Source organism: Sciurus vulgaris, assembly GCF_902686455.1.
Source record: "Sciurus vulgaris genome assembly, chromosome: 13".
Lineage (NCBI taxonomy): Eukaryota > Metazoa > Chordata > Mammalia > Rodentia > Sciuridae > Sciurus > Sciurus vulgaris.
This window is the reverse complement of record NC_136474.1, coordinates 41,894,266-41,908,331: the sequence shown is the minus strand read 5'-3', so window position 1 is coordinate 41,908,331 and position 14,066 is coordinate 41,894,266. Positions and strand designations below refer to the sequence as shown.

Below are 14,066 nucleotides of genomic sequence, written 5' to 3'. Positions count from 1 at the left end.
GATACAGTTCAGTGATTGCAATTCAACCCATTGTGGAGACATCCGGGTTTAACCTGGGATTACTCAGTACTTTGTGTTTTTCATGCATCAATTTGCCTTGGTGCCTAAATTTCCAAATCAAAGGGAACACTATCTAATTTCAACCTGAAGTAAATGGAAAATTGATGGGTGCTGCCTTGTTGGAAAAATGCAGCACAAAATAACTTGTCTGATCCTGTGAAACAGAACCATTTGGAGAAAAATAAATTAACTCTATTTTGAACTCAGAGTCTCATTTCTCCCACTTTTACCTTCCATTCTCTTTTTAATGGTGTTCTTAGACTATTTTGCCCCACATCCCTTCTCTCTGCCTTTTTTTTATCTCCGTGTCATTCCTGTGTGCCATTAGTAAGCAATGACTGGGATACTGCGGTGTTGCCCCTCCAGGCCCTGCAGCCCCAGGGGAAAGACCACATGTTCTCACCCTCATCCTTCTGAAGCTAACTCTTCACAGCTGCCTGAAAGTCCTCCGGATGTCCCTGTACATTCCAGCCAGGATGTACAGCTGTGGCAAGCAGGGGTATATTTTATTGATCACTGGATTCAAGATCCATTCCTAAAGAAAAGGACTATGTGGTGCAGAGACTTGGAAGGAGACAATTGCATTGAAAAATCAAATCTCTGATCCCCAATTCACCCAGTGGCTCAGTCAGTAAATTTACTTGTTTGACTCTGAAGTTTGAGTTGAGCAGTTTACTTTTTAAAAATGTTCATAGCATCATTTCAAAGAGTCTGTCTGTCCTAGCTCCCTACTGCAGCTAGAAACTGAAAGTGAGACAGAGGCCAAGAGAGCATAAAAAGAATGTATTTTTAACGGAAGATTTCATCTGAATATATTCTTCATTAATAAATTGATTCATAGGAAGAATGTAAGGATTCTGAATATTCAAGAATCTATTAACAAATATGTTCTTCATAAATGTATTTATTTATAAGAAGAGTTAAGTTTTTGAAGAGGAAAACATTTATAAGAGAATATATCCATGAAGAATATAGTCTCAAACGTTAAGAACACTTCATATTCAAATTAATTTCCTTTAGTCCAGTCCTGGGAATGGCAGAGACAAACTGAATATTCCCTAACATGATATAAAGCAAAAGTCAAATGAATGAATGCGGGAAGTTGGTTATTTATTAGGTGGTTGAAAAATGCTACTAGATCACGCAGCTGGCCAGATCCAGGATGCAGGATTCAAACTCTGACCTCACTCCAAAGCCCAAGTACTTTCCACTATACTTCACTGCCCACAACTCTTATCCTACAAACAATGACTCATCTCAGAAATCCCAGCATGTTTGAAAGTCAACACTCAGCAAGGGAAAGGTGTTAAATTTCGGAGTTTTGGATTATCAAGGAGTTAGTGTCTTGTGCTGTCACTCTTGGAAACTCTTCCAATATGTGGGTTATTTAAGGTCAAGGTGTCTAATCACAGAGGGAGTAAAGAAGTACTCAGAGATTGTTAAGGATAGGCTTTTTTTCCGAACATCCTAGGGTTGTTGGAAGTGAGAAAAATTTATATTTGCAAAATATATCTTAAGTCACAGGTATTCAAAGACTACAATCTCAAAAGTCCTAAGCTTTCTTAGGATTCTTGCTAATGATCTGATTTCCAGCATCATAATGTGTACTTATGATGTGCTGTACGAATAGTCCTTCGGGGGACCTCTTTCTAATAACCTAGAAGTCTGTATTTCTTAAAGCCCCATTGGGATGCTTTTGCTTTCTCCCTGACTCAACCCATATTCCAGATAGGAATTCAGAAGAGAGACCAGGGCCAGTGTCTCCACACCCTCTGCACCATTTCTGGATGTGGCTTGAGGCCTGGTGGTGGTGGCATGGTGGAAGTGGTCCTCCCAGCAGAGTGCAAGATTTCACTCTGAACATTCCAACCCCTTCTGGAGAGTATTAGGAGAGGGGAAGGAGGCTGGTTGGAATGTAGTAGAAGCCAGAAGAAGATGAAGCTGAGTCCAGAGTAGTCCATGGTCCCTCAGCAGCATCCTGGGCCTCTGGCAGGTAGTCACTCCAAGAGAAGCGGGCCTTGTGGAGTTGGCAAATGCTGGTCAGGTTTTTGACACAAACTGAAAGGGTTTGTACGTGGGAGATTCCAGGTAGCTGGGTCTGCTGTCAAAGAAATGAATTCGCCATGCTCTTGTTTGATTGATACCTACTTAATAGCTGCCATCAGGCAGCTATTACCTTATACTTATATGCATGCATGTAAGTACCCCCCAAAATCAAATTTTAAAAAACCCTGGTGTAGTTATTATTTCTTGTTTTATAAAGAAGGTGCAGAGCTGGGATTTGCATTTAAATTCTATTGGCTTGCTTCATTCATCAATGCAACAAAGAACTTACTGTTATGCCAAGTGCAGGGAATCAGTGAAGAACATGGCCAACGTAGACTTTATCCCCACAGTTCTACCAAACCAGTGGGGACAGACAAGTAATAACAATGAAGAGTGCAGGGCAATAAATGGGGAGATGCCATGTGCTGTGGAGCCAGGGAGTCAGTTGGGTGGTTCACAGTTAAGGTGCTAAGAGACTACTGAGGAGGTCAGGGGCAGAACACCTTAGGCAGTGAGATGGGCAAACATAATGGTGGGAGGTGGAAGAGCAGCATGAATTTGGAGGAAGGTTTAGTATAAACCAAGCACAGAATATTAAAGAAAGAATAAAGGGAGAGGACAGAGGGTTGGGTGGAATGTCTGCAGTGTACTGGGGTCAGCAGGGACAAGCTCTCAAGAACTGAGATGCACATTCTTCCTGATTCCACTCTTGTCTAGTTATACCACAGGATGAACAGAGTCAGAGAATTTCAGCTTCTTAGCTTGGGCTCTACTCTGATGAGGGCATTGTTCACTCAGGTGAGAAGATCTGAGTTCCCTTTTGTTTTGGAGGTGGAGGGATACCGAGGATTGATCTCTGGGGCACTCAACCACTGAGCCATATCCCCAGCCCTATTTTGTATTGCTTAGTGCCTTGCTTTTGCTGAGGCCGGTTTTGAATTCCATATCCTCCTTGCCTCAGTCTCCAGAGCTACTGGGATTACAGGCATGCGCCACTTCACCCGGCTTGAGTTCCCTTTTGATTATGTTAAGACTGATGTTGGCAGAGTGGGGTATCTTGCAGGTGACAGACACCTTGATCTATCTCTGTCTGATTATGTTGTCATCCAGAAACACCAGTTCCATACCAATTTTGCTTGGTAACATTTGTCCTGGTCTAGGTCCTACTGTTGAAATGACATACATATAATATGCAAGCCAGGTCTTCCATGGAGCCTATACACAGACCAATTTTGAAGTTCCTATTAATTAAAAAAATCTTCAATTTGATCTCTTAAATTATTAAGACCTAAACCTATTTCCATAAGGGAACATATCCCAAGGAACAAAGTTGTCCAACTGGCTGACTTAACTGTGTAATACACACAGCAAATCAACTTTTGCTCCTGCATGGCTGGGGAAAGCCAGCCTGTGGTGTGGGTACTGGTTATAATGACACACTCAGTAAAGGCAGAGAGATGTGGAATTTCTTTTATCTGTTTATTATCATTTAAAATATATTAAAATTTTAACAGCAGAAGCAGGAATTTTAATTGCACAGGGCAGTCTACAAAAAGCAAAACAAAACAAAATACCACAGAAACAAAATTTACATAAACTGAAAATATATTAAACTTACATTTAGGTAAAGATCTGAACAAATGTATGCATATTTCTCAGAGAAGAGTTTTTCTTTAGTGACCTAAAATTTGGGAAATTCTGTAAGCAGAATTAACTTTCTTAAACTGTTAACATTCTTAAGGAAGCAAATGGATATGGTCAGTTCTGAGTTTTTTTTCTATGGATTCCCTTTTTTCTTCCCACCCTAAAATGAATGAATTTCCACTTCTATGAGGGCATTTGTAGCTTACTGCTCTACATGTAAGAGCTTTAAGAAGCTAAGAAAGAGGTACTTGCCTTTTATAACTGGGGGACCAACTCCATACAACTTGGTTCTCTGATACAATCAATTATAAAACACAAATAAAATCTGATAATGAATCAGAATTTTTCAAACAAAGAACAGACACTGAGCTCCCTACCTTAGAAATCTTCCTTTCTAATGGCAGGGATCTGTAAAAGTGTACACAGGGCCTAGGTACTTTTTATACAGATTCGACAGAATGCAGGAAAAAAACAGTTCTCCTGAAATCTCCACCAAAATGGAAGCAGGAGGATTTCAGGGTGGGTGGCATCTGGCCTACCAGCTAATGACAGTGTTAGGAAGGGGACCCCAGGAGTCCCACAGTTGGTGGAGGCTCCTCAGAAGGGTCTCATCAGCTTTTGGAAGTGTCCACCCAACTGTTCTCCCATGACTCCTGGGCACGTTCCTTTGTGTAGGCTCCTGGACACCTTAGGGCTATCAACAAAGAAGTGGTTAAAGGAATAAAAAAGAGAATTGGTGAATTGCAAAATCATGTGCTTATTTTTTAAAGAGTCACACTTTCCTGAGTAAAGTACACAAAAGCCTCACAGGAAGTCTTTAAAGTGCCAGGCCTTCAACCAGCAGGGGTGAGCCAAGCTCAGATGTGGTTCTGGTGAAAACACAAACAATGTATTGACGCATCTGCTTTCCTGATATTGTACCACTTGAGAGACTTGTGCTTGCAAGATGGAAAAGGTCTTCTTTGATGGTGAGGGAGGGATATAGATGTATGTGTGGGCTTCTTTGGTCTGTTTGTCACAACACATCGGAGCAGAAAAGATCCCACCAAAGATAACCACTCCATAAACCCACACTTGTGCCTGAGCCTCTGAGTCTCTGGCACTCCATCACTCTTTGAAATCCTCTACACACATGAACCACGGATACTTGAAAGGGTCCAGATTAAATATGGATATGACCATGGGGACAATAAAATCAAATTTATGGGTGCCAGTTTATTGCTGGAAGAGTATAGGTCCTGGCACTGGCACTAGTTCAGAAGCACCTTTACCCTGTGACGTCTTGGCCTGCGATAGTGTCTTCTGTGAGGTCCTGGGAGGTCCTGAACATCAGGATGGAGTTGTAGATCTTCAGTGCCGGACCCAGCTTGATCTTCATCACTCTGACAATGTCTGTCTGTGTCAGAAGAAGGAAGGCTTTGCCATCGATCTGCTGCAAACAGATAAACAAACACAAATTAAAATATCCTGCCCTGGGTGCTGAATGTGAGACCAAATCATCAAGGCCTCCCTGGAGAGCTTGTCAGTGACAGAAAAGGACTTGTCCCTTGTTGGGTTCAGGCCCACCCATTCATCAACTCCATCTCCTCCTAGGACTTAGGAATAAAGTTATTTTGAAAAGGTGTCCACTATATTGAGGAAGAATTCCATATATACAAATTTCCCAGGATGAATTTCTGTTGTGGGTTTAAAAAAATCTTAGTCTGAATTTGTATCAACAGCTTTAAAAGTAATGCCACATAAATCTCCAAGAGGCTTTTTTTTTTTTGTTGAGAGAATAATATGCAATGTGAATACTATAGTATTACTTATAACAGTGGAATACTGGACACAATCCAGGGTTCCAATAAGAGCAGAAATAAATAAATTATAGTATGGCCATAGGATGGGACACTAAGCAGGCACCCAAATTTACTTCTCAATGAAACATTTAATGATCTGGGAAATTTCATGAATTGTTAAGCAATAACATAGTATATTGACACAAATCTCAATTTTATTTTTTAAAATTAAATCTACATAAGCACATGTATACATATGTGTATTTAAAATATTTGAAGTTTTACATCAAATATTAACAGAAGTTGTCTTTGGCTGGTGGAATAATGATTGGTTTTTATTTTCTCTTTAAAATTTTCATATATCTTAAGTTTATAAATATTTTATTTATTTTCCTTAAAAACGTATTTTAAAACTAGCTCAGAATGATTCCTGGCTTTAGATGACAATCTAATGTCCAGAATGAGTGGTGACAGATGTATTAGTAATTGTGTGTGTGTGTGTGTGTGAGTGATAGTAGGGATTAAACCCCGGGATGCTTTACCACTTAGCTATATCCACTGTCCTTTTTAATTTTTTTTTTTTTTTTTTTGAGACAGGGTTTTGTTAAGTTACTTAGGGCTGCTAAGTTGCTGAGGATGGCTTTGAACTTGAAATCCTCCTCCCTCAGCTTCCCAAGTCGCTGGGATTATAGGAAATCATCACTATATATCTGGTTGTATTAATGATCTAGATCATGGGAAATTGTTACACAATGTAAATATATGCACAGTAAATCATCATGTTGTATGTCTTGAATATATTCAATTCTTATTAGACAATTAAATATTTGTAAATAGAAAAGTACTTTAGTCTGAAGTGTGATTGCTTTCTGAGTCAGTAATGGTGAATGGCCACCATGGAGACTGCTTGTTCACAGCTTTTGGGGGCCCTGGGGACCTCAGAGCCTGCTTGAGTGTCTTGACCCTATGTCACACCACTTAGGTACAGCCTAAGCGCAGCAAAATTCTGGCTCCAGAACCACAAAAACAAGAATGCAAGGGGTTTCCATGCTTGCAACACTTCCATGAACCTAGAGCCATGGTTATAAACCTTTTCAAATTTCACAATATAAACCCCTTTGAATCCATGTCTCACTGACACTGGTGATTCTTACAGTGGAAGGAAGACCCTGGGTGGGGTTTAAACATTTCAAGTCTTAAAAGTTTGGAAAAGCTTCCTGTGCATTTATGATGTATTGAAGACTTGTCTACATAGCAAATACTAAAAGTAAATACTTTCCCCGGGGCTAAAGAGCACACACCACATGCTCCTTCCATCCCTAGCATGGGTCTGGCTCTAGCATTTTCAGGCAAAAATTGCTGCCCATGTAGCCAGTTGTCCTGAGCATCAGGTGATGATGGTGATGGTAACAGCTAACATCCAAGGAACTCTGATAACCTATTATGTATTTGAGTCTCCTAATGACTCTGTAAGGTAGATGAGGAAACCTGGAATTATAAGCTTATCACATGCCCAGGACCACACAGGTCATAAGAGGCAAAGCTGGAATTTCAGGCAGAGCTTGTTGGACCCCTGAGGAGACCTTCGGCTCTATGTTGCTGCCTTTTTCAAGTCCCTACAAGAACTAGGCTATAAGCATTAAACCCACTGATTATAATATTTAAAGGTCCTCTCTCTTAAGTCTGTTTCAGAGGGGAGAGATGAGAGAGTTTAAGTGACCTGAGCATGTACAGTGTTAGCCAGGAAGGACTAAGCTGGAGTAACTGTGTCACAAAGGGCTACTCTTTCCTTCTCGCCATGCAGACTGCCTCAGGGACAAGGTGGGTAATGCAGACAGTAGACTATATGTATGAGGTTGGGTCAGCTGTGCCCAAGCTGTGCTGCACTCAGGTGGAACCAAGAGAACCTCACATTTCATCGGCAGCTACTTAAAACAATGCCATCTGACCCTGATCTGCTGGGCTCCAAGAGGCCCAGGACCCAAGACCCCAAGAGTGCTTCCCTTGAACCACGCATGCTCTCCACTCAAGAGGGAGAGAGGTGTGTGGTGCTTTCAAGAGTCACTATATTGTAGTTTTCTGGCAAGTTCTAGAGCAATGACTGAGGTTTTGGAATCAGGTGTATATGGGATACAATTCAACTCTGCTCTTTTCTTGTTGTGCCTAGCCCTCCAGAACCTGAACTTCTTCATGGTAAACTGTCATCATAGAGTGTTTTGAGAAACAAAATATAATGATTATAAGTGGCCAGCACCGCATGGCAGGCCTCCAATAGTCACTGCCATTATTATTTGCATTGTCATTCTATTGTTGGTACAGTCTTCTCTGTGGCCCATATGGCTACGGGTACTAATTTCAGGAAAAATGTTAAGCAGTTTAGAAAATTCCCAACCAAGGGGACGCAGGAGGCAGAGATCTCACTGGATTCTGTGACTTCTCCGTGTCCCTCTTGAAGCAAATGCAGGCAGGGATAACAGGATGGCCCCACTCCTACGTTTGGAGCAGAGTACCTTCTACTTCCTGGTAGGAGTCCCAAGGGAGGATTCCTCTCTTCCCCCAAGGTGGCCTCATACAGAGCCTTCATGATTAATTATCTTGTTCATTTACTCTTTCACCAAATAGTATATTTATAGAGCACACTGTCTAAGCTGAGTGCCATAGCATTCTGTGACAAAGCACAGCTAAATAAAAGAGAACCAAAGACAGCTGCTGCCCCACTGCATCCGTCCTCCACCTACTGCTGTGCTCCTCTCCTGCTGGTTCCCTTTTCTCTTGCCTCCCCAAACTGCTCTTATTTATACTTACCTAAACAGAAATAAAACACTTTAGGGCCAGAAGTATGGAAATATATCTAATTTTTACATTTCTTACCTCTTTCTTGAAGCACTTGGCATGTTCTTCACAGCCCAGAAGAGACTGTACAAACTCAACCACCTACAGTGCAAGATGAAAAGCCTAATTTAAGACACACACCTGAAATAATTTGGGGGTTGTAGTAATTCAATGTGTGAGTAAAATATACTTTGAATCCTTCAAACACTTGGGACTTAAATAGTAACTATCAATTCACATTAGCATTTGTCAGCTGAGAAATTAGACCTGCCCTCAGTGTCTTTTCTATCCTCTGGTCACCAGGCTGTTCTGTACAGGGTTATGGTTATAATGGTGGCAGTGATGGCCTCTATCTGAGTGGGGCTCTGGCATTCTAGAAGCTTCTTGCAGCTGAACCTCCTGACCACTCTCCAATGTCAGGGAGGGCAGGGGACAGTGGCCTCATTCAACAATTATCACAAGGACCACTGTCTTTGTAAGCAGACTTGATGGCAAAGTCCCCTCTTACTCACTGCTGAGACTCCAGCTTCTTATCCGGTGCCAGGTAGCCTGCAGGAAATTGGTAAATCTATGCTGAGTTGGATTCCCAATTAAACAACCATGAAACCGAAGCCCAAAGAGTTTTTTTTTTTTTTTTTATGGTTACAAAAGAAGCATTTATTTTTTTTTTTTGATTTTTTTTTTTTGTAAACAAATGGGATACATGTTATTTCTCTGTTTGTACATGGCGTAAAGGCATACCATTTGTGTAATCATAAATTTACATAGAGAGGTTTAACGACATGCCCAAACAAACTCACACATGGCCGATGGGTAGCAGAGATGTTTTGGAACCTGGGTTTTCTACCTCCAAATCCCGAGTTCTGGAGGAGTCTCTTCAACTTGACTTCCTACTTCTCTTTTTCACCCCTTCTCTGTCCCCATGTGCCCCATGTTCCTTTTAATAAAAGAACTCTGTCAAGGATGAACAGTCAGCTCAGGAAGCCATGGACCTGTCCCAACAGACACTTTAGGGGAGCAGCTTGAACAGACATGATGAAATGTAGACTCCTAACAAACCCAAATAGCTCTGGCTATTTCTAGCTAGGTTTGGCATAGTCTCAGCAGGGGAGGAATGGAAGCAGGAGCACAATAGTAAATGGAATTGTGGGAGTGAGATTTGTAGGAGGAACTGCCCGCTTGCTTGTTTTTTCCTTCTTGGCTCTCCGTGTTGACTGAGTGGTAAGAGCTCACCCTGTCCCTCTCCCTTGTCTCACAGGGACAGTATGGAGAGGGCTGCAGAGCTCACAGCCTTGTACCAACAAGTTCAACCATCATAGCGTCCTGGGTGCAACTGCTCCCTCTGAACCCCTCAGGAGAAGTCGGCAGATGCTGCTCCCCTAGGTGCAGAAGAGCACCAGGTGATGCTGACCCAGGTTCCAGAACAGTCAGGACCAATGGCCTAGACATATCCCACAGCTGCACACCTGAGTTCTGTCCATTGGTCTCACAGCCACGTTTGCTCTGTGGTAATACAAAGCACTCAGAATACCTTCTTTGGGGGGGGTAGTGGGCATGTTGGCATCTGCTTACTCACCTCTGGCACCACAAGTCTACTTCATCATGGGTCCCTTTGCAATCATCCTTCTGGAGTGTGAGGTGATAAGGACTTAGAAAGTCCCTCCAAAACTAGCCATCATGTTGCATGAACTGGCACCTCCCAGACCCAGGGCTCTGGGATGAGTGCCCATGTGCTCAGGGAGCTGTGGTTCTTAGCATAACATAGCACTCAGACCCTGGGGCTCTGGAGCACAGGTGGAGGAAACTTAGTGTTTGCTGAGTTGATTTGTTTGTCTTTTTCTAGGTAAAGAGGATGCAGAGAGCATGTGTTCAGCATCTGCAGGGAGCAGGTGAAAGTTATGGAAGGCCCCTGGTCAATGGGAACTCAGGTGACAGGAGCTTTGATGGTAGCTGAGGTGGAGCCCCTAACAGGTCTCTGGCCCCAGACATGGGGCATCTCCACCCTTTCCCAGGCTACTGTTCTGGTTGAGCAGTCCTGACCCTGGCCACATGTGAGGCTTTATGCTGGGGGCTGGGAGGGCTGCACCTGTGAGTTAATGGTTCAGTGTGTGATGGGAGAAGAGAAGGGAAGAAGTACAACACTCTTTCTCATACTATGACACATGGTCAAATGGATGACCCTCCCTAGGAGAAGTGTGAAGGCACAGGCTTTTTCAAGGGAAGACTGCATCCAGGTGGGAACATCATGAAGGATGGGGGTCCCTGAGGTGGTCACTGATGTAAGCTCCCTCTTCCCATGGTGGCGATTTGGGGTGGATGTGGACAGAAGACCTTTCAGGTATTGAGAATCACAGGAGGCAGTCCAGAAGCAGGGCCACACAGGGTGGGTGGGAGCAGCAGTGAAGGGTCCAGATCAGCTGGCATTGAGGAGGGCAAGGGGAGCAGCATCAGGAAAGGCAGGGGTGGCATGGGCTCAGGACATGGGTTGTATGTCCATCAGCAGGTGGCAGAAAGCCTGGCACCCTGGTTCTCCAGCCTGACCACACATTACATTCACCTGCAGAGCTTTCAGGCTGACTGAAGTCCAGGCTCAGGCCACAGAGATTGCAAATGAATGGAGCTGGACTGTGTCCAGGCTCTGGTTATTTATTTTCAGAGCTCCCCAATGGATGCTAATGTTCACTGAGGGCCCAGAAACCACAGGGCCAGAAAAACCTGGAGAGGTGACCCAGCAGCATGTAGAAGGACTCGTGCTGGGTCTTCTGAATGGGCAGGGTATAAGCAGGAAGCAGCAGCAGCAGCCCTGTGGGCTGGGTGAGGGCCTGGACGTCCGTTCTGCATGGGGAAGAGCCTAGAGCTGAGGAGGGGCCACAGAGGTAAAACCCCCAGAACTGGTGACAGGCTGGGTGCAGGGGAAAAAGCAACCAAAGTTGAGTCCAGGGAACATGTTCAAGGGCAGGGTTTCTCGACACCTTGGGTCAGATAACTGCTGTGGGGTGGTCCTGTGGATGAGGGCTATTTAACAGCAACCCTGGCCTCTACTCCTAGCTGCCACTAGCAATGCTCCCTTTTGGTTGTGACAACCAAAAGATGCATTCAGATGTTGCCAATGTCCCTGGGGGTCAAAATCACCCCAGGTCTTCTTCTGGGGTGGCTCTTTCACAGGAAGAAGGGCTGAAGTCATCGAAGGAAAAAGGCAGAGAGAAAAGGGGGACCAGAAGTGAGCTAGAGAGCTGTGTGTCATCCTGTCTCACTCAGGAGCTGTGGTGGGGGAGTCATGTAAGCTGAAGGGACAGTGGCCTCCTTGTGGGATAGAGGGGCTCTTAAATACTTGCTCAAGAGCGTCTGTTCACAGCAGAAGTGCTGCAAGAGACTCTGATGGTTTGCTATGTTAAACTGCCCTTTTCTGGACAAACAATGAAACAAGAACTCTATTCCCCTCCTCAGTACTCTTAGCCAAGAAATCACTGTTCCTGTCAAGGTAAATTGTTTTTTTTTTAATGGGAATAAATAATGTGTTAAACCAAAGTGTCAACAGAGCAGAGTGAGGGCTGTGAAAATGGCAGCCTCCTCCCTGCAACTTGGCCCTGGCTCTCCAGAGGCAGCCGGCCACTTGCATCTGCCCGGCCCACCACCTCTCTCAAACTCTCTGCCTGTTCAGAGAGACTTTCACATTCTGTTTCCCAAAAATAAAGAACAAGTTCCATGAAACCTATTGAGGCAGACTATTTGGATAAGAATGTAAAAGATATCCTTGAGTCAGTATTATTAGTTGGTATTTATTTCCCCTAAAAATAAATTGTATATAGCTTTAATAGTAAGTTCATTTGCTACAGGTTTTCCACATGTAAAGTGAGCTTTTACACACAGAGAGCGATATCCAAAGGTTTTCCTCCCATTCTCCCCTTCAAAGAAAGCTTTTTTTGTTCCCTTCAAGTCTGTGGTAAAATGTGGATAGCTACTCAGCGTGATAAAATTCTATGAGAGAGGAGTGTCCATTTGTCCTCTGTCCACAAAAGGACAGCTGTGGGATGGGTCTGCTATTTCAAAGTAGCAGCGACTCTGTTGGAGACCAGTGGCAGCCCAGGGTTTGGCTATGGCTGTAGGGAGCTCCCCATGGTGTGGGGCTGACATGTGGGCGTGTGCCCTTGGCTGTAGCTATGGAGGCTGACACACACCATTCTCTATGCTGTCAGGAACACAATGTCCTATGGCCAAAATCCCCGCTTTGCTTTGGAAGGACACTGAGTAAGTTAATTGTAGGTATGAGACAGCAGTCTGGGAAGACTAAGAAGGATGACACTGCCTGGGTTCTCAGATGAGCCCTTCACTGTACGCAGCTCACGTCCCCCCCACGACCTACTTTCTAGGCCTCCTCTCCAGAGCGCAGCAGGCCTTTGTTCCGCAGTGGGGCTGCTGCTTCCTTCAATCTTCCTGGATGGTGGTGTTCTCCCTTGCTGAGCCTGGAGATGTGTGCCTGATTGTACTAGCTAAAAGTCCACTGGGGACCATGTTTCCAGTCTGAGTCTCATTTTTTAACAGCACGGTTTATTTGCCCTTTTTTAAGGGCTCAATTGTGAAGGCTGCTATGCTTAGCTAGCAGTACCCTGAATTTTTCAAAACACTCCCTCCTGTGTAAAGTCTGCTTTTAAAGTGACTGCCATCTTTTATAGTTAATGAACATTTAGGGAGCACTTGGTTGAGGCTCAGGCCATTTATATAGGGTGCTTTAAGAAGTATTTTAAGATATAAGAGACGCCCAGCATAACTGAGTCATACCTGCAGTGGTGAATGTGCACGCAACGCTCACAGCCTGCCCAGATGTGCTTAGACACACACCTGGCAGGAACAGACTACATAAAATTCACCTGTCCTTTCACTCACTCACTCAAACATGCATCAGACACCTACTCTGAGCAAGATAGTTTTCTGTGAAGATGTAAAAAGATAAAAATATTTTAGTTCTTACTCTTAGGAGTTTATACTTCTGAGCAGGATATTTCCATGGCCCAGAGTAAGAAATAAACTTACACTGACCATAATTTAGTGTGAGCTCACTCCCATCTCTAACAGAAGTTTCCCAAAACAATAACCTTTGTGATGCATTGTGTACTGTCATCTATTCTTGCCTTCCATTTCATAGCCACTAAATTGACTTCACAGCCTACCTATGCTTTGAAAAACACTATGGAGGGAGAGACAGCCACAGTGATAAAGGAGTTGAAAGCCAGTTCACAGCTCTGGGAGTATGACAAAGGCCCTGCATTGGCTCCTCTTCACAGGTAGCATCACGCAGAGCAGAGGCCTTTCTCCTAGGCCAGGGTGGCAGACAAAGGGAACCTTCTCTCTCTTCTTTTCTGCTATAGACACTTACGTTAGGTCTCTCTGAATGGCACTTTATGCAGGATGCCCAAGTTCTTTTAAGCACACCCCATCCTCGGCTACTGAGGCTCCCCTATGACCAGCACTAACAAAGCACAAAAGCAGCTCCAGCCCCCAATGATCCTGCTTAGACCTGCACTGCCTTTTCGAATCACCCTCCTCAATTGCCATTTCACTGTGGCATCAGAGCAGCCCCACATGCCACTGTTGGTGGGCACCCACTAAACACCCTGATGTGGACTTCCTTTGGAGAGCTGCCTTATTTTCAAAGACACAAACAGGACACAAACACAAAGCCTGCATTTTTGATCCATCAAAGAT

The 14,066-nt window shown here is 43.9% G+C and overlaps 1 protein-coding gene across 8 annotated transcripts in view; it reads right to left on the bottom strand.

Annotated features, from left to right (window-relative positions):
* Positions 1 to 3,577: 3,577 nt before the first annotated feature.
* Positions 3,578 to 14,066, bottom strand: part of L3MBTL4 (L3MBTL histone methyl-lysine binding protein 4) — a 490,814-nt gene continuing 480,325 nt past the window's right edge. For all 8 annotated transcript variants that reach the window (XM_079109233.1, XM_079109226.1, XM_079109227.1 and 5 more), the window contains 2 exons: positions 8,403 to 8,465; positions 3,578 to 5,182 (listed from right to left, as the gene is read on the bottom strand). In XM_079109233.1, coding sequence (XP_078965359.1) covers positions 5,018 to 5,182; positions 8,403 to 8,465 — 228 coding nt within the window. In that variant the 3' untranslated portion in view covers positions 3,578 to 5,017. The remainder of the gene's footprint in view (positions 5,183 to 8,402; positions 8,466 to 14,066) is intronic.